The 20743-nt window shown below is 43.5% G+C and overlaps 1 protein-coding gene across 2 annotated transcripts; it reads right to left on the bottom strand.

The window, feature by feature from the left end:
* Positions 1 to 579: 579 nt before the first annotated feature.
* SLC25A15 (solute carrier family 25 member 15) lies at positions 580 to 17407 on the bottom strand. Of its 2 annotated transcripts, XM_055702663.1 has the most exons (8): positions 17242 to 17407; positions 16490 to 16596; positions 14554 to 14681; positions 10420 to 10678; positions 5508 to 5645; positions 5000 to 5169; positions 3793 to 3951; positions 580 to 2914 (listed from the first exon to the last, which is right to left on the bottom strand). In XM_055702663.1, the coding sequence occupies exons 3-8, from the start codon at positions 14606 to 14608 to the stop codon at positions 2790 to 2792; spliced, it is 906 nt and encodes a 301-aa protein (XP_055558638.1). In that variant the 5' UTR covers positions 14609 to 14681; positions 16490 to 16596; positions 17242 to 17407; the 3' UTR covers positions 580 to 2789. The 2 variants fall into 2 exon arrangements, with proteins under 2 accessions (XP_055558638.1, XP_055558639.1); XM_055702664.1 differs by lacking the exons at positions 16490 to 16596; positions 17242 to 17407 and adding an exon at positions 13146 to 13339 and having other exon boundaries at positions 14554 to 14657.
* Positions 17408 to 20743: the final 3336 nt, after the last annotated feature.

The following is a 20743-nucleotide window of genomic DNA, read 5'->3' as shown; positions in this document are numbered from 1 at the left end:
AAAACTATTGTGTAAGCAGGAATGAGTAACAAAATAGCTGTATGAGGGAGATACTACATTTATCTTCAGAGATCCAAGCACCGCTGCTCACAAGATGGTAACAATAGTTCTCAAACTCCCTGTAGCATTGATTTTTTTTTTTTTTTTTTTTTTCTGGCTTCAATGTAGTGGATGCTTCCCCCCTTCCCATGTGGAATTCAGGTGACCTGTGCTAGACCCCTGGCATTCTTGTGGCAGGAAACTTGCCCTTATAGCATATATCACGGTAATTGATGATCTTGGAAGTTGAGTTGAACCTTAATAGTAGAGCTGACTCTAGTACTATCAAAGCAACAGGCCAAGGGTGAAACTATAGGCCTTTATTTTCCATAGTAGGATATGTAAAATTTGCATTTGTTTTACGGCACTTTGTTATAGCTGGCACTTTCCCTTCAATTTTGAGGGCTTTATATGCTTAGTGATTGCAAAACCCCTTTTTCCTTTAATTCTGTGGGGGCAGTGACACAGACTTCAACCTCTCTTTGCTCCTCAGCTAGACAAGCTTGTTAATTGTTGTTGCATAAACAACTGTCAGGTACCCAGTTAATCAAATCAAACTTTATTGCCATGAATTTTTATACCAACATTATGAAGTTCTTTGAACAACTGATACATATGTACAGCTTAAGCAGCTGTGAATAGCAAAAATACTGCTTACATCAACTTCAGAAGGTGAACTCTCAAAACAAGTCTATTTCTTGCTGTAGGTTCAGTGCTAAGTATCCTGCTTCTCTTGAAGCTTCAACTTTTGTATTAAAAACTGCAACCATAAGCTTTAAAAAATGAAAGCAAAGACAAATCTTAATAGATTGAAGTATTCCACTGATGTGGAATCAGTCATCGCTTTTCCATACCTATGAGAAACATGTACAAATATAATCATTCCCTTGGCTAGACACCTTTGAAAAGAAGGGGAAGTGTAACAACCCTTAAAGCCTTACCCTCCTACCTGGATTATTTAAACATTTGGCATAAACTCCTTTTAAAGTCCAGATGATGCACAGCATTACTGCTCCTAGTCTACCAGTCAGCTGAGGTAAATTGGCGCAACAGACACTGAAGATTCTTCTGCCCTGCCCTGCTTTAACTGCCCTTTTGCAGGGGTGTATGAAAGGGAGATGAACAGTTCTCACTGCACAGGGAGGTGGGAGAAGCCAGAAGAGTTGGGGGAGCTGCCCTGGCCACCTCTCAAACAGGCTGTAACAATGCAGAGGTGTAGCTGGTTTCAGTGCACCCTGGCTCCACTGCATGAGGCAGCAGGTACTGAGATGCTTCCTGAAGCTTTATCCTGATCTATGCCTGAAGCTTTCTCCCCTTTCTGGGATTTGGAAGGGAAGCTCTAATAGGCAAAACTGAGCTGTTTCAGCTGAAAGTGTTGTCAGTCACTGACAAACTGTGGTTGCCAGGAGAAGCTGCCAATCTGTGTAGCGCTGATGATCTTGGTAGGTCAAAGAGTCTGCCTGTGCCCCCCACCAGGTGAGCTGCCACTTACAGCATGCAGTCAACATGCTTCCATACAACTCCAGGCCCGAGTCAGGCACTGTGGAGCTCAGAGACCTGCTTTACCTTCGCCCAGGATACGGCAATAGCTGCTTACACCGCATGTATAAAGAACATCCTACTTAAAGTGGCATCTAGAAACAGGTGTTTTGCATAATTTTGGGTAATGCTAACTGCATGTTTGATCAAGTAACACAGCCAAGCAGGTATGCCCTCCAGGCCTGAAGGGGACATGATACAAACTATCCAGTCATGTGAGCTTTTTCCACTCAGCTGGAAGGACACATCAAGTGGCAGAGCTCCAGCCCAAGTGTGCGCTACACCACAGAGACCGTGGTGTCAGTTGTCTTTAAGAACTTGGTTCTGGCATTCTGCTGCTCTTCAGTGTCCTGTCCTTCAAGCACATGGACTCATTCACATCAGGGTGACCCAGACAGGAATCTGCAGTTACAATTCTGTGCTCAGAGCCAGCAGCTATTTCCAGTAGTCTCCCTCATGTTAAGTACTTAATTCAGTGGTGCTTAGTATATACTCCAGCATTTCACTATTTTCTGAAATCCTTTCAAGGACTCCTTAAACCCATCAACTATGTATTTTTACCTCAAATGCCAGCATATGTCAGGCTCTAGGTCATGTAAGTACAAGGTATGGGGTGAACACTTCCTACTTTTATAAGCCCATTTACTGGGACAGACTACACAAGTCAGGCACCAACTGCCATGACCTTGGAAAGTCACAGAGCAGAAAGGATCCAGACAAGGGCAGGAATCTAGCTGAGGGCTATGTATCAGCCAGCCATACTCAGCAAGATCAGACAGGACTGCTGTTATTTCAAGTCAGACACTTGCCAGGAACAACTTGGAAAACTCACCACCACAGCACAGATTTTAAGACAGTGTTTTGCCGTAAACAAATCACAGCCTACTGCTGCATATTACATGAAACCTGACAGGTCAACATAAACTTTTTTAGCACCATTACCGGTCAGGAAAATACATTTATGATGTGCCATGTACCTAGTGCAGAATCTGCAAGATGGAGATAGTTCTGCTGATCTAACTCAAGCAGCATGTACACATCTATAAAACACACCTGAATTTCAAAGATTACAAATCCTAAACAGGAGTTGAGTTCCTAAAGTTAGGTCGCTGATTTAGCCCTGCTCAGACCATGGTGTGATCTACAGGTTTTTGACCATTTATTTAAATGATCATTAAACAACCTTTTCGTTCTCCATCTGCTAGACGGTATCAGTAAGAATCTACTTGTTTCATCATAAGTTTCCGGCTGTACTCATAGGCAAGGAACAGTGCCCCATTAGCCAGGAATGCGCGGATCATAGTTGGCTTTAGTCCAGAATACAAGGCAAGTACACCTGGAAATGAAATAAGAGCGAGTTAGGCAATTTAATAAATTGCTATCTGCATCAACCACTGTACTTTTACCTTCTAAGGATACTAAAGTAACGCTTCTGCTCAGAGGCATGCACACAAAGAGCTAAACTCAGCGGAGCTGCTAACTGCAGTGTTACTGGATAGTGATACAGAGGTAAGCATCTAGAGTTAGAACACGAGCGTAGCCATTTAAGTGCTTCTGTTAGAAGCTTATCTCAGATATGACAGGGTCTTCATAGTAGCTGTGCCATAGCTGGCAAGGGGACAGAAAGAACAGCAGGACTATGGTGAAGCTGTACCCAAGCCAGACTCCTGCTCTGGAGTATCTTCCCTAGCACCAGGGCCAGGATTCGTATCTGCTGCCACATACGTTCTTACACCATCTTTTGAAGTTCCTGGTGCAGGCCTTTTCCAGAGATGAGACACAGAGGTAGATGCCCCAAGCTGCCAGGCTAGATAGGTCTGATTTATCAAACAGCCCTCAGCCAGCCATATAGTAACTTCTAGAGGTAAAGAAAAATTCTGTACTGAACTTCACTGATTCCTTCAATTTTCATCTATAGGTTTGGTCACAGGGTGATGGAGATCCTTCCTTTATCTGCTTTTAATGCATACTGAGCTCCTGTTAGTGTTATGTGAATTGTCTCCTGAACCAAGAGGCAGGGCAGATGCAGTAGGTCTCGATTTCTAAATTCCAAGCTTTCCAGCCTACATGAAGCATCAGTATTTGTTAGAAACAGTTACTGTCTGTCTTCAACACATTATCAGTGCACTAGACTTCTTAAGCAATTTTTAATACTGGAGGGTACTGACTTCAATCTGCAGCCCTACAGATTCAGTTAATGTGCTGCATACTCACCTTCAGTTCTCACAACAGTTACAAATGTTCCCATAAAGCCTGTCTGTTTTCCAGCCATTGAAAGAACCTGAATTCTAGATTTGACACAGTCCACAGGATACACAGCAATCCACAGACAGCTGCCTCCAAAACCTCCACTCAGTAGCAAAGGAATAGGACCTAAAGTTAAGAAATAAGCTTTTATACACACCACAAAATATTCACCAACATAAATATCACATTATTTCATCTACAGAAGTCAAAGAGAACATAGAGAAACCTGCTTATGACAAAAGAGCAGTTTCTGCACTGCCCCCCACCCCAGCAAAACCTTTAAGTTAATTTTAAGCCACTGGTAAGTTGCAAGCTTAACCAGAAGCTCAAAGGTTACAAAGGAGTGCCTCAGATTAGTGGATGTGCTAAAAACGCTTAACTCTGAAATCTGTTTTGACTGCTTTAACTAAATTAACTCCACTCCTTTCACACTTGTAGTCACTTTCCAAGGCTAATTGTGAAATGGTTTAGAGTGATATCACATGGTGTCCCTAATCACCTATACAGAGATTTATTTATTTGGTAAAGTTACTTTGTGATCCATCATTTTTTAAGATGCAACCCGACTTCGTGTTTCAGATCAGATGATGATATACTTATTTTGCAACAGAGACCACAGTGCACGCAGCTGAAATCCTAAGTCCCAGCAAGACAAAGTATTACTGTTCAATCTTTCAACAGGGACAAGCAATCTTTATTCTGGCATCTCTTCGTGTTTTCCATGTCTAATTTTCAATCTCAGTGTTCTCTTACTATCACTGTAATTACATCTAATAGTCAGTATACTTTTCAGCATACGCTTGAAAACACTGTTCAGGAATACAACTAAGGACTTCAACATCACTCTAAACGGCAGCTGAAATAAGTTGAGTGGCATTACACTTGTAGGATCAGATATTCAAGTAGTTTTGTAGCATTACTGTTAGCTCACTGTATTCATTCTCCATTTGTAATACATCCTGCTCCATTGAAAAACGGTCACTTCAATAATTCATTACTATATACATACAAAACACAGAGGTCTGCATTTTGCGTATGACCAATTCCCTTCATTTTACATGCATTTTACAACTGCTGTATATAATTTGTATATCTTCAGGGAAGATATGCCCCCTCCCCCTTATATCCCCCATGACAGCATGCTAAAATCAACCTGGAAAAAGAGGCACCATACCTAATTCATCTTTTGATCTCCCAGAGGCAAAAAATGTCCGGCTCAGTTCATACCCTCCAAAGAAGAAGAAATAGCCTGGGATCTCCCGCAGCAAAGTGCTTGACAGGCCACGGTAAAATCCAAGGGGACCGTCCTTTTGAATAACACCCTTCACTACTGACCAAACTGTACTGATAGAGACGTTAATCCAGTTAGTGATGCCTAATAGCCAGATAATGAGAAAGTTACAGAATAGTAGGCAACGGCAACAACAATTAAGGGTTAGACCCGTTGTGCAGACAACAGAATTCAAGCAAGACTTAGAACAAGACCCTGCTGGGAGCCCTTCACCAGCATCCAGCTTTACTGATACCTGAGAGATCTCCAGGCCGTGACCCTCCCAACCACAACTCTTCTCTGGTTAGTAGTGCACTACAAATGTGACACTGAGCCAACACAGAATTAAAAATAATAAAAAAAAATAATAAATAAAAGGGTTTCAGAAATACTGGGCAGGGTGTATACTTACTTGTGTCCCTGGATTATCTTTCCTGACAACTGCATTTCATGCATGGCCTGCAGCCGGCACTTGACCAGCTCTGTGGGACAGAGGACAAGGGTGGCAAAGGCAGAGGCGAAGGAGCCTGCAGCAGCATTCTGCAGATCACTGCAAGAGAGAAACTGCAGAAGGTATTTGGGCACTGACCTTCAGCGCAGCTGAGCCACTGCACCACCAATCAGCTTCCCAAACCTGTACTCTAAATAATCATCGAGAAACTGATGCACAGTCTTGGGGGGAAGAGTCTTAAGGGAAAAGGGCAGTTACTTGAACTAGAGAGATGAAAAACCTAACTCATCCCATCTTCGTGTACAACTTGAACACACCCTTTTGACACCCGAGAGGATACATTGCAACCTTTACCCTTTTTGCTATACTTCAGTGAATGTGGCAGAATAAACACTATCAAATCTTCCCCTTCTTGGCTGTGATAAAAGATTTCTGTAGACTTGTTTTACTGGGCAACTTTTGGGTACTAGTTACTTCCTCAAAGAGAGAAGGAGCAACAATAATTTCGTATAGATGTCAGTGTTCTCAAATTCATCTTACCAGTATTAATACAGGTTTTCTTTCAGTGGAAGATGCTAGAAATCTGAAAGCAAAGCATGATGGACCACTATAATCTTTCTATGGATGTGGTGCTATGAACATAACCAAGTGATTCGGAGCTAGCACAAACAAACCACACCACTGAATAAGACAGCACTGTAATCTGCACTGACTCACAGTATTCCAAAACTGGGGCTTACTTTGCAGTGATTTTACACATATCACGAAGTCTGGGCTGCTGAACTGCCAGGTCTCCAGGCTCATACTGCTTTATGATGATACACTTTAAACAGGCTCCTGCAGACACTGGTGTGTTGGACAGGAGCTGCACAATAGCACAGAGCAAGTGGAGCTTCTCTCTTCTTTCAAAGCCTGGGGAGCCAGTCTCCGCTGTGCTGACCTCGCTGCCGAACAGAAATTCTTTCCATACAAGGGAGATGTTTGCCCTGTGCCCAGCAGTTTTATGCACCTATAGTATCAGAGATTAAAGCTACAGCTTTAGTTTTGTGATGCTTCTGTAAGGTGAAAATTCACATGAAGCAAAGCTCGTGACATCTTCAGATAGGGCAGTGACAAGAGCTGTCAAAGCAGAAGAAATCAGGAACTGCCAGTCAAGCAGCAACTGAATAACATGCAGTAAATAAGAAATGCAACACTGACTGCACAACCCTCTTGCAGAACACAAAGCTTGGCAGAACAGGGATCTGAAATGCAACCTACTAAAGCTCTGGACAGAGAAAGGCAGAGCTGAAAATACAGTATGTGGCTGAGCCCTGCAGTCATTAAGCTATGAGCTAGAGCAAGGCAATAAGGTTACACACTGAAGAATTAAGATAAGAAAATATGGAAAAGGTGCCTTCTAACTATGTACTAAAGGATACGCAAGATCCTGCCTCCTTCAGGAGAGAAATAAACCCCAGATGCTATCAGATTAAAAGAATTCTGACACGTACATAAAGGACTAGACTTAGCCATAATTCAGATCTTTTCTACTTTTGCTGCTGATGTTTAATTCTACATACAGAAATTCAAATAGACCCACTGTTTAGGCTCTGGGTTTTAATATAGTGAACCTCATTGCAGAAGTGATAAGTCTTGAATCCTGTTCAAGTTCCCCCTCAACTCAAAATGCCCAATTCAGAATTTTTTTCTGCATGGGAGGGTTTTGATCACACATCACAGGAGCAAGAATCCTCTACTCTCACACTTCTATAACGCATTTATCTTGTTTTTTTCAAATAAAATAACCTACTGAAGATGACTAGTCACATACTGAGAAAGTCAAACTGAGGTGAACTAGTATAAAGTTCTCTCCATTTAGTCTTTGGCACGGAACAGAATCAGTTTGGTTGGGCTAAATGGGTATTTAAAGACATACTTAATTTAGCACTTCTTTCCATTTTGCTGTCTCAGTTTAGACTTTAGCACTGAATGAAATCAGTTTGGTTGGTCTAAATGGATGTTAAAAAATAAATGGAATTTAGCATTTCTCCCTCTGTTTTCTTTTTGACTTGTGCATCAGTGGCATGTATTCCTTTAACTGGAAAACCTGTTGTTTTGTAACTAACCTGGTAACTGTTTTGCAAGGCTTCACACACTGACCAGGATATCCCTAAACCCAGGCAGGCTAGGCAAGCTTATTTCCAAGCCATTTAAAGTTAAGGCTGAAAAGGTAACTTAAAGCAAACCCAAACTATTCTAGCTGGTTTTGAGAAATCACAAAAATTATAAAATCATGAAAAACTGAGAAGCAATTGCTTATATATGGTTAAGAAAAATGGTCAGGTGCACCTCAGTTTGTGACTTCATGCATATTCTTCTTCAGGCTAAGACAGTATGACAATTTTTAAACAGCAGAGGCAATTAAGGTAATTATAGTTCTTTGCTTGTCATGTCTGCTGGTTAGCCACCTCATCAAGGTTTCTTCCCTTCCCTAGAGCACACGCCAAAGGCTTCTTCGCTCTTCAACAATGAGAATGGGTAGAGATGTCCTGGACAGACCACGTGTACTCAGGGTACCACTGCAGACCACATCAATACAATTCTGTCATACATGTACCTCATCAGATGCCCCCACAATGATCCAGATGAAGAGATCAAGGGAGCAGCACCAAGGAAGAAGCCTTTCAAGTAAACCTAAATCCTTTAGTGTTCTGTCCTAGTACAGCCATGCAGTTACACTGTTTGCTCTTCAATCAACAATGTATTAAAACCAACCATCCTGGATCTGAAAAATACTATTACCTGACCGAGGAAAGAAGGGTCAGTTGTCAGAGACACTCGCTATTGCTACATATTCAAATTACATTCCCATTCTGTATCCTACTCCAAAGATATGGAGTAGAACACCTATACGTACTGTTTGAAAGTTTCCTGTGCTGCCTCCCCTACATACACCGTAAACATGCTGTCTCAGTCATGTGAAGAGATGATCCTAGGACCTCTGCAAGTCTGCGGTCTACCTCCCAGGAGGATCATAAAAGATCGTTAAGTAGGTAGGCCTGTTGGTAGGCCTGCCTTCTACATTTTAATGGGTAGGAAAAGACAAGGGATCTGTAAGCCAAGCAAACAGAAGCCCCCGATCCAAGAAAGCAATAAAAAAAGGTGGAAATAGTTCTGTCTCAGCTGAGAGGTCTGAACTGCCAGAACACAGTGAAAGACAACACAAATAAAGAGCAAATAATATAATTCGTTTCTTCATCACGTCATAGAAGTCTCCTCGGGAAGAAATTCTTTCCTGTGAGGGTGGTGAGGCACTGGCACAGGCTGCCCAGAGAAGCTGTGGATGCCCCATCCCTGGCGGTGCTCAAGGCCAGGCTGGATGGGGCTTTGAGCAACCTGGCGTGGTGCAAGGTGTCCCTGCCCATGGCAGATGGGGGTGGAACTAGATGATCTTTAAGGTCTCTTCCAACCCAAACCATCCCATGATTCTATGATACGTATTCACTCATAGCAGGCCTCAGTCTTAAGATACAGAGCACCTTAACACGTGACAGGAGAACACTTCACTTAATGCCACTTTTAAATACTTGTCTTGCACTTAGGTAGCTACCCAAGCCATGTCAGAGATCTCAAATGCAGAACCATGGCCTCCCCAGATACTTCCATTTGGAGACAGATGTGACAGAGGCAGAACAAAGCTATTAATAAAAAGCTAAGTGGGGTTAAACCTTGCATCACTATGAATGAATGGACTTCAGACAGTGTGAGAAGTTGTTTACATACCGTGGGGCAGCACAGGGATGGAGAAGGTGCAGCTGCTCCCAGTGCTGCACAGAAGACATGCCTTGAGAAATGCGTAACAATAAGGCACACAGACCTGGAGAAGAGCCGTCCTAGCTAGAAAGGGATTATGATCATTATGCCAGTGCATAAATCCATGACTTGTTCATAGCCTGAATACTCTGCACAGCTCTGGTCTCATAAGCTAAGAGCCCAAACGCATTAGAACTACAACAGTTTCAGAGAAAGACAGTGACAGCTAAAGGAACAGCTTCAGAGTGCTCATTGACTAGGAGGACTGGGATCCTTCCATCTAGGAAAAGACTCAGGTGGGGAAGAGGGGCATGGAGCAATGGATACAGGTCTACAAAATCCCAGATAACATGGAGACAGTGGCTAAGAATCAACAATTACAGAACTAATGACTATCACCTGCAGAACTCCCTGCCAAAGCGTACTGCACATGTAAGGAACTTAGAAGAATTTGAGAGGAGACTGGACAAGTGCTTCAAAAAGAGATCCAAAGTCACACCAGGATCAAGAAATCCTCTGAACTAAGAAAGCAGCCTGGTAGAGAACTCAAAAGTATTAAACACTTCCTTCTCTTCTTTCTCATTCTTTAGGCAACCACTTACTGCCAGTGCGGTAGATTGTGTTAGACCTTTGGTCTAACCACCATTATATTCAAGCTTTTGAAACAATTTTTTAAAAGCAAGGCAATATTAGAAAAGTGTCCTTTCCCCTTAGTATGCCTCCCTCTAAGAACAAATACCTCCCTTGCAAAATCAGAACCACCTAGAGATCAAGGGAATACTAACTTTCAGCTGTGGCAATGCTCAGACTCTTTGGCAAAAATGTTCCAGGTCTTGAATATTCCATTAAGTTGTGATTATCTAAACCAGCTACCTGTAGTAACAAGTAGATGGCTCTGTTTTAGTTAGACACCGTATCCTAACACAAAGGTCTATATTCCAAAACCTATTACACTGCATACTGACTGAGGGGGGCCCAGGACATCAGCTGCACCCTGACAATACAGTATTTGCAAGTAGCAGCTGCATGATTTTTTATTTATTTATTTTAGATTATGAACCAGACTTCTATTACTAACCTGAGCTTTGTTTTCCTGTCTACTCCAACAATTCTTCTCACAATTTGCTGGCAAAATCCATAGCACATGAACAGAACTGAGTTCTCCGCAATGTTGGCTACAAGCGCTGGTGTGGTTCCCTTGTAGAAGCCTCGAAACCCCACTTGCTTATAGGTTTTCACAAAACAGTCAGTAAGTCCTTTGTACATGTTGGGGAACGTCTGCATCTTCACCTTCGCAGTGTCAAAGGGCTGGCCAGTCACCACGCATGCTGTCCCACCTAAGTAAGCAGTGGAAGTTAAGAGAGCGTGGCTGAAGATTATCACAGCTGAAACACCTATACACAAACACCACTATTAGGAAAATCACGCAGAAAGCAAAGATGGAATTAATTCTCCACAGGAAAAGACAACTGTGCTGATTTTAGAACAATAGCATCAATTGTCAGTGGTGAATTTAGTTACTGAAGAAAAAAAAAATCAGGCATAACAGCAGTAACAGTTTTATTCTCATTAAACATTTCTTTACCTTACTAAAAGCAAGTATAAATGAATTTGTTCATCTTACATAAACAGGTATTAAATTAGAAGTATTGTTCTGCAATCAAGTCACTTGTGTTAATGAGTTAAGCAACATTTTCCCTTGCTCATTAATGCAGTGGTTCTGAAGCTGATTTTATGTTCCAGTAATAATAAAACCTGAAATATTTGTAATCAAGCAAGACAAAGATTCCTCCAGCACAAGAGGAACACTGCTGAGAGAGTGCTAAAACTGATGATACATTGTAAGTTGATAATCAAAGACTCAAGCTCTTTACTTCAAAAATCTAGATGATTGTTACGTACATTTATTCCCACATACTGGAAGAAAGTGTCCAGTATAAGCTGAAAAAGGGCAAAAGGGCAAAGTTTCTCAACATGTTATCTTTTCCAAAGAGAACTGCAAGGTCAATACCCTGAAAACTTGTGAGGTATTTCCATCATTGTCATCAATAACCACTTTGCCCATAGTGCAGTGTTCTTCCACAAGATCTAACTCAATTAAGTAGTCTGCAGAAAGAGCTGACGTTACACTTTTTCAGTAAAAACCACCAGCGTATGTTGACAGCAATCTATTAGATGCCAATACCTAACAGGACGCATATGATAGGTGTACCTTATATAGGCTTTACGGTTTTGCTTTTCCAGCAAGAGAGAAGAACCACCCTAAAACAGAAGCTGATCTTTAACCAAAGCACAGTTAACCCGGAAATATCTTAAAGAGGGTCAAGTTAACAAGATGTTTTTTCAGCTATGAAACAGAAATAATTATCTGTAAATGCAGATAATGTAGAGAAACTGAAATAGAATTAAGGTTAGTTATTTTTCTTCTAAGTGAAAGAAGAAAAGTGAGCAAGCATTTGTTTAACCCCGGTTATTTTCAATTAATTTTACTCTTTGCAAACACATTTGTGTTACATTGTTGTTGCTCCTCTGCAAAGAGCTACTTCAGGAACTGGAGATCTAGCTGCCATAAAACCTCATGCTCAACCAGATGGATTATGAAAAGCTTCAGAGTAAGACATGCAAGGAAGCATGATGAGCTTCTTGCTCTGGGAGTGATAACCAAGGAGAGAAGTAGCTGGCTCAGGCCAGTAACATCCATGTAAACCTCAGATGAAAAGCAGAGCTGGAAAGGCTCAGCCAATGCTACCTGCAGGCAAGCCAGGTAGATATTAATCTACAGGACAAGTGCTAGGACTTCCTTTACACAGGAGCCTAACACATCCATATATAATAAAATAATGGCTGTTGGAAGAAGCCCAAGAAAACCAGGAATGGTCTTGGAAATGTAAAGCTGAAAAATGGGGAGTGGACTGTGAACAGATGTTCCAAAAAGAGAAAGGGCTCTCCTTACACTGTCATTGAAGGTGGCACAAGAAGCCCAGTAAACTACAGCAAGGAACTTTGTAAGCCTCAAGGTAGAGACCAAGAGTCCCAGTTAATATCTAAAATATTAAAGAAAAACATAATAATTCCAGTCAGCAGTAATGGGTCTGAAAAAATACACAACAAAACCAAAACAAACCAGAAAAGCAAAAAAAAGTCAACCCTGCTTGAACATTTAGACAAATGTGGTCCTAATAATAACATTTAGACAAATGTGGTCCTAATAATAACATGGGAATAGTGGGGAAAAAAAAAAAAAAAAAAAAGAAAAAGAAAAAAAAAAAAAAGAGTCCTACTTAATCAAAGATGTGAGCAGAGGTTGATCAATTCCTAGGCAAAGGACTATGACCCACAGGCAGCTAAATGACTTGTTTATTCTTTGTCCAGAACTTACTTGCCCCGAAATGTCATTACTTATCAGCTAGCCAAGACTATATCTGGAGAGGAAGGTAAAATCAGGTTATGCATTTGCTGGAGGAACTAGTCATTTGCCTAGTTAAGCACACTTTCTAAAGGGTGTAGAAACATAATGTAACACAGAAAAAAGCACTGCCAATGAACACAGGCAATATAAAGCAAGTATGTGGAAAAAATGTGGAAAATAAATACTAGAGGAACAGTAAAACTATCTACTACAACAGAAGTATCAAAGAAAAAAAACAAGAAACAGTGATTTAGGATTACTGAAGTTATATTGAAAGAGGTCTAAATTTCTTCATCTGAAGGCAGGAGAACTATACCAGAGAAGAAAACACCATAATAAATTCTAAGGTCCTCTAAGCTCTACTGCTAAAACCCAGGCAAACCTCAAGTGCATACCCTGTCAGCCTGAAGGCGGGCATGGAACAGTATCACCAAGCAATGGGCTTCTAGGCTAATGCCAGTTTCCAGCCCTTGTAGTAGCCAAGATGAGACATACCAGGCTTCAACTCATAAAGTTAACAGTAGCATTCCTAGGATGAAGCACCAGGAAGGAAAGCAATCACACCTCCCATTTGAGCACTTGGGAACACCTGCAAAACCATCAAGAACCGCACAGATATTAAGTTGCTACTTTGGGAAACAGAGCAGATACAATAGCTTTTCTTTACTGAGGAGCCCAAAACCAAGGTGAGTGCACAGGCTAACAGAAACTTTTTTTTTTTTTTTTAAAGCAATGAAGGAGTAATAGCAGAAACATTTCTCTTCCCTTGCAGGAAAAGAGGGTCTTACCTGGTCACTTACGTATTTTGCAAAGGCTAACAAAGCAGGTATTCACCAGGAAAAAATGTGGCAGCAGGAGAAATGCTTTATGAAGGTGCCACACTGGTCTCATGTGACTTGTCACCACTTGCCTTCTCACTGCAGTAAGGTTAACTCCGTTCTGACAAATGACCTCAAACAACTACCTTTGAATGCACTTAACACCATGAATACTGTCATACAGCATTAACATAACCATCATAAAAGGACTGACTGCAATAGCTATTGTATGGGAAAGAAAACCCATGAAACTATCTAAATTGGTTACAACAGTACATTAGAAAAATCTTTCCTTCCATCTTTTCTATATAAACATTGCCACCTTAGCAATGTCAAAAAGATCCCTTTTCCGTGGTAGAGCTAAAAACAAATTCATCCCTCAGCCACAGACACTTCCAATGTGGTAACACCCGCAAGACAATGCCACTGTTTCCACATTTGCAACTGTCACAACTGGTCCAGCAAAACTATAGCACAGACTAGACCAAAGTGGAAGTTAGTTAAGTGAATTCATCATCATCAGTCGCACTGCTGAGCTTCCCAGCTTTTAAAGATTCACACTGGGATGTTGTTGGAGTCAATAACCTTTCGGCTAGCCTCTTGCCCATTTCAATTACAGAGGATTCCTGTGAGAAAAGCAGCACCTCAATTACTTGCGCATTGTTGGAGTTCATTCCAATGCTTTAATTGTGAATGATTCTTAAACTCCTATAAGCATGAGAACCAACACTAACTTAAACCTCCTTCTGGAAGATTATTAGTCTGAAATAAGGGTTACACCTTCCCTGTACGGCAGGGGTTTCAGCAGGGAGGAGTGAGAGTGATGTAGTTACAACACTCGCTGAGGTCAGCTGCTTCAACTCCGTATCCTTAAAATACAGAAGGCGAGGCTTTTTATAGCAATGGGAAACTGCTTCTACATTTGTCAAAGGTATTAAAACTGTCCCTCAGAAGTTTTGTGCAATTAAATTCTCTCCAGCATTACCTGCAGCTCCTGCTGTGAGATCAATAGCAGCCTGAATAGCAGAGTTGATCCTCATGCTTCACGCTTGTTTATCAGTTACTTCAGAGTGAAGTCTCCCGTTTCCTGGCAGGTATAGTGATACTGGTCTCCTGAGGGAAGAGAAAGATGAAGCATACCTGATTTACAACAGTAACTCTGACAGGCAAAAGCGTCACATGAATGCTTCTACTTCCACTCTTCCAGTTAGCTTGTTCTAAACCATTTAGAGACAGAAAATGCTTGTCCCCAGAACTGAGACATCGCATATTTGTATTTTGACTGACCAGTTTTATGTGTTACGCAAGTTCTCTGGAAGTATTGCTTCCTAGCTTCAGATCACTTGGGCTTTCTAGCTTCTAGTCTCCCTGGATCTCTCAAATGAATGCAAAGAGGACATCCAGGAACAGTGTCGAGCATTATTTTTCGATTGATTGTAGAAGCATAGCCTCCATCAGGCTTCCAAGGCTAGCTGGCAGGAATATTACTCCCCACCTCAGCTCCCTGCCTATAAAGCAAAACAGAGAATTGCTCTCTCTCTCTCATGGTAAACAGCAGCTAAGAAAGCTGTATGCATGATGATACAGGCACATTAGGTATTTCTACATGGTTCTCAGAAAATATGAGTAGAAAGGGAATGAATATGAATCTAGAATGGTGTCTGGCTGTCATGTTTCCAGTGTAAATCCTCCACAGACTAGCACACTATAAATAAGAAATACAGCTCATCTCTCAGGAAGGCAGCTGGAAAGCAGAAATACAAAGGCAATACCTTCAAATAAAATATTCAAATTAATTCAGTTCTCAAGTTTGCAGCATAATACTTCCGCTGGGCAAGCAGTTAAAACAAGCTTGCTTATCTAGAGTAAAATCACCGAGTTGATGAGCTCCCACTGGTTCAGAACCACATTGCTGAGCGAGACATTTGGCTGGGAATACTGTCAAGAAGTTGCATGAGTCTTAGAAAACACACAAACACACACATGAATCAGTCCCTCATTGACTTTTAAGCCTGGCTTCAAGCAAAGTACATCAGTAAAAAGAACATTTTTCACTCTTCTACCTACTGTAGTGCTTCTTTTGAAGCTTTCTGACTCCCAAAATATATTTTGGAGTAATATGAATGGGAAACATGATTTCCAGTAGGCTACATTGAAAGAATAATTAAAAAAACCCACACTGCATGAACCACATCCTTTGTGCAGCTTTTACATTAAAAGCACAGATGCTTGCTTACAAGCAAGGCTTTAAGAAAGCCTGTCTCTAAACAGATTTATTATTCCTGAAGCTTAATAAAACCTATCCAGTAGGCCAAATACTGTCACTCAGTAACTTATGTCCGATCTGTTTAAGATGTGTTGATCGAATTTGAACATAATGGATTTTTAAAAAAATATCACTACTCTTGTAATAAATGGCACTAACACAAGCAGTTTCTGAGTTGTGGTTTCAGATCTGAACAGTTTCACTACTGACAACATAGTACACTAGGTGTTGTTTCAAATCAGAGGCTCCAAGACCAAGTGATGCTTCATTAGCCTATATACCTCATTAGTGTTCACACAGCACTGCAGAGTTTTGCTTCTCATTTAGGGGAAGAAAAGAACAACAGGCCAGTGAGGCAGCCTCTGAATGAAGGGAATTACTAGAGAGCAACAGTGGCCTGCACTCACTAAAATGTACACTGCTTGCATCATGCTGAGAGCTTAGCAACTTGTGCTGATCCCCAAAGGGACATGCCAAATCACCCACAGACACCAATGGAAAGCTCGGCAGCAGAAGGAAAAACAGAGATGCCTATAAAAATATGGAAGATTTAAGAGCCAAGAAAGTTTAGTTCCCTGATCAATAAGAGCACATCGCCACTTTCAGAATATTTAAGACTTAGTCCAAACTACAGCAGTATTATATATGTACATACCTTCCCCGATTTTTTTCTTACTTGTGATCACACTAGCAGATTAAAAACTGTAGATACACGAAGCAACATCTGCTCTATTACTTCCAAACCACATCCAAGCCTCAAACCTAGAAACAAAGGTGCATCAGTTAGCATAGCAGGTCCCACAGAGCCCTTCGCCCGCAGCCCCAGGTGTTATTCTCTGCCGATTCATTCCGCAAACATTCTCCAAAGCCGATGAGCCCAGCAGGCAGCCCTGCTGCTCGCAAGACCCCGCACGGGCAGGCGGCAGCAGGCCGGCATCCGCAGCTGAGGCGCCGGGCGGGCAGGGCAGCGGGCAGCGCTCACACGTGCGCACGGCCGGGCCACGGCGGGACCCCACGGCCGGGCACCCCTGGCCGGCCCGGCTGCAGGGCGGCCGAAGCCGAGGGCAGGCCGCCTCGGGAGGGGAAGGCTCGGGCCGCCGCCGCGCTGCCCCCCGCCGCCAACAGGCCCACCCGCCCCGAGCGGGAAAGCCCCGGCCGCGTTCGGCGATGGCGGAGGCCCCGCCGGGGCAGGGCCCGCCGACCCCCGCACCGCGCCCGGCCCCACCCCGCAGCTTCCCGAGGGGCCGCTGAGCCCCGCGGCGCACCCCGGGCCGGCAGGCGCGCCAGGCCCACAGGCCAGCCCGGCTCCCGCCCGGGGACCCCGCCGCTCCGCGCCCAGCCCGGCCCGGCCCGCTCCGCCCGCCGAGAGGGCAAAGCCGCTGCCCCGCGCCCGGCGCCGCCACTCACCGCAGCCCGCCCGGGCGGTCCCGCCACGGCCGCTGCCCCTATATAGGCGGCCGAGGGGAGGCGGCGCGGCCCCGCCGCGGCCCGGGGAGGTGCTGGGCGGGCGGCGGGGCTGGGCCGGGCCGGGCGGCGGCCTGCGATGACCCCGGCGGCGAGAGGCGGTTCCGGGCGGGCGGGGACACGCCCGGCGGGGCTGCGCAGCGTGGGGTCGGGGACAGGGTGCGGGGTCCCCACAAGTGCCGGCGCCCCCCGCACCCACCCCCTCGGGGGCCTGCGCGCCGCGGGCGGCCGGGGCGGCGTGGGGGGGGGGGGCGGAGGCGCCGTGAAGGTCAGGCCGCTGCTGCCCGGGCTCGATGGCAGTTTCTCCCTGGAAAACCCCGGATGGGCGAGCGGTGTTCAAGCTTGCTGAGCGGGATTTCACTGAACTGATGAATTAGAACCACAACATCCTTTTGTTTTGGTCGGTTGGGTGGTCTGTTTGTAAAGAAGGATTAATTTAGGAATTATGCACCCTGAAATAAACAGCGTTTGTGGGTGGGGGGAAAGCAGCCACAGGACATTTTAAAAATGTCATTCCAGCAATGACAGAGAAGGAAAATTAACCGGTGGCCATTTCTTTTTTTGTACTATGTTACTGAATAACAGTAATGCAAAACAAAAATTACTATTCCTCTTTTCCCAAAATACAAAATTCCCATTAAATTTAACACATGTGTTAGAGAACTAAACTGTACAAATCTGGAGCTTATATGTAAAAGATAGAAGATTGTAGACTGCTGTATCTAAAATTATGAAGCTATACCTCATGTCTTGGATACTGACTAACACAAAAGGGATTTTCTTGTGCCTCTTTAGTTGGATTGAATAGTCAAATAATTGTGGCAATACAAATAAAAAAAGGTGTTCCTGTTCTGACATCTGCTAAAACCTCTAGCTTTGATGGCACATAGACAAGTTCTCCTAAGCAGAGATGTCCCTTTTATGCTCTTTGCTTTTTGGGAATAGGAAGCGGCATATAGTGGCTTAAACCACTGTGATGAGGCCTAATACCACTTTCCTCAGCTGCAACTGCACAAAACTCTTTTGTCACAGCACTATCAAAACTAGCCAGCTGCAACAAGGCTTTTACCACCATGTACCAGGTTAACTTCAATAAGTAATTCCCACACCTCGCCCTGGCACAGCCACCAATCCCCCACAGGGTTTCAACAGGTCATCTACTGCCTGTGCTGTTTCTTCATCCTCTTCAGGCCAGCCCACCCTGCTTCTTGCCTCTGCTGCATCCTTCTCCTCATCTTTCCTACACTCAGGACACTCTCTCTTCTCCCTCTGCTTCTTCCACACCTCCCTTCATCAACTCTTCTTCCATACCCCTTAGAGCTATTTAACTACTTAGCAGGAACCAGCCACAGCTGCACCTTATCCACATCAGCCAACCCACCACCCCAAGCCAGCCCACAGCTGTATATTATCAATGTTAATTAACCCGGCTTCATTCCTCTATAATTCCTCTACATTCTTTCTTTTTTTTTTTCTCTTTTGATTAACAATTAACTGAAGTGCTCACGATAAGGCTCATCAGAAGCAATGCCCAGTTGAAAGCAGTAGGACACCGTACAGACTGTGGAAAGGTAGATGAGCAGTAGCTACAATATATATCAGTGATCAGTACTGCCACAGATGCTCTGCCAGACCAGGCAGTGTTCCTGGGAAGTGCTGTACACCTGCAATCCCTGCTGAGTTGCACATGTGTTTGCATGGATTGAGACACACAGACCTACATATCGGAGCTTAGATCCATGGTGTTTTCCCCTAGATAAAATGGACAGCTCATACTTTCAAAGCCCAAACCCAGGAAAAAGCATTATAAATACCAGAAAGTTAAATGTACTTTTCCCCCCATCACTTTTAAGTAATTGAAGGGTTCAGATATGATTTTTCTATATGGTTATTTTCTTGAAACGTTCCTTTTAAATGGTAAAGGAAAAGGAAAATCCTTTTAAATTGGTAAAGAAAAGAAAAATCCTTTTTTAATTGGGGCTATTCTTCAAAATATGGCAATTGCTAAGGAAAAGCAGGCTAGGTTAAAAATATTCTAGAAACAATACATCGGACTGTAAGTTACTTTATTGCTTTAACATAGAAATAATTGCTGAGTCTGCAGTAACCAGTTAGTGACTGTTAGTTGTGCATATCAAATGACCTGAGATACTTAGAGATTACTATTTAGTCGCAAAGAATTTTGACCTGAGTGCTGACTTCTTTTTTAGCAGGACTGCAGCAGTGTTGGAAGATCCAGTTGGTGAAAAACATCTAACCCCTAATTTGGTAAAAATTGTGACTAATATGCCATTAAACCACATGCTGCCTGCCTTCGGCATTTGCCAGCTGAAACATCAGACCTTGAGTGTTTCAGGATGCTTCTTCATAACCATGTTCCTCAGGCAGACCACTAGGCCTGATCTGCTCGATTGGACCCTGTACAAAAGAGGGAACTGGTGAGTGCTTGAAACGTTGCCTGGGAGATTTTATAGGCGTGAAATGCAGCATACAATGAGCATATTGCCACCACATGGCTATTCCTGCTTCCTGCACCCACGCCTACTAAGACTGCACGCCGTGTCCCTGCATGTCCCTGCACCGTGCTGGCATAGAGGTCCTAATGGACAATTTGGAGCTTAACTTCAGGCTTCCTCTCAGGGCTTTTAGGTAGGACAGAAATGGGACATGTGTACAGAGACCGTGGCTTGCAAGTGCTTTGCAGGAACATGGAGGTGCTTTCTTGCACCAAAGGGGTATGGGTGATTGGCTTTGGGACATGATGGCCCATTGTGTGATGGGAGGGGCACAACCCCTCTTGAGCAGAGTGTTTCAGCACTGGAGGGATGGGTAACTTTTGGGAGTTGAAAAGCTGGTAAGGGAATGACATGAAAACTTGTGTGACCCAGGAGAGGAAAGGGTTTCCTTGCAACATGTATTCCTTTCTATCCTGCAGGATACCAGCAGTCCAAGCCGATCTCCTGGCCCACCATCTCCAGCCACCCAGAGGCAAACCATTTGCTCCCTGTAAGCCAGTCTGCCTTTCCTAATTCTTAGGGAAAGCCTCACTGCCAGGAGGGTGAACATCAGTTCTTTGCAAGTACTGTCCCAGAATAGCAGCCAGAGCTGCAGAAATGACACCATCAAAACTTGCCCAGCATCTTGCCGTGGATGTTGTTCCCACTGTTTGGAGAACTGTGTCAAGCAGTACAGTACCACATGGGGGCTGTACATGGAGGAAAAGTAAGATGGCTTCTGCACGCAAGGCCTTACACAGGTGATAGTGATTTGGGTACTGATGTACTGCTGTCAACTGCAAGTGAGAGGACAGTGTTGGCCTTCCAAAGTAGGTTGCACTCAGTGAAGTGAAGGTTTTGGGGGACAGCTTTTAACCACATATTTCAGAAAGATGTTTGGCCCTAACCTAATGCAAGATAGCCTCCCTAAGTCAGAGATGAGGAGTCTC

The sequence above is a fragment of the Falco cherrug genome, chromosome 2 (assembly GCF_023634085.1).
Source record: "Falco cherrug isolate bFalChe1 chromosome 2, bFalChe1.pri, whole genome shotgun sequence".
NCBI lineage: Eukaryota > Metazoa > Chordata > Aves > Falconiformes > Falconidae > Falco > Falco cherrug.
This window is presented reverse-complemented; position numbering and strand designations above follow the sequence as displayed.

What these genes read in the sequence shown, in the direction of transcription:
- SLC25A15 (XM_055702663.1), bottom strand. Translation starts at nt 14,608, where the DNA reads ATGAGGATCAACTCTGCTATTCAGGCTGCTATTGATCTCACAGCAGGA. An exon ending in GACAGGAAAACAAAGCTCAG is followed by an intron (nt 5,646 to 10,419) that starts GTTAGTAATAGA and finishes TCTCTCTTGCAG; the next exon opens with TGATCTGCAGAATGCTGCTG. An exon ending in AACTGTTGTGAGAACTGAAG is followed by an intron (nt 2,915 to 3,792) that starts GTGAGTATGCAG and finishes TTTCATTTCCAG; the next exon opens with GTGTACTTGCCTTGTATTCT.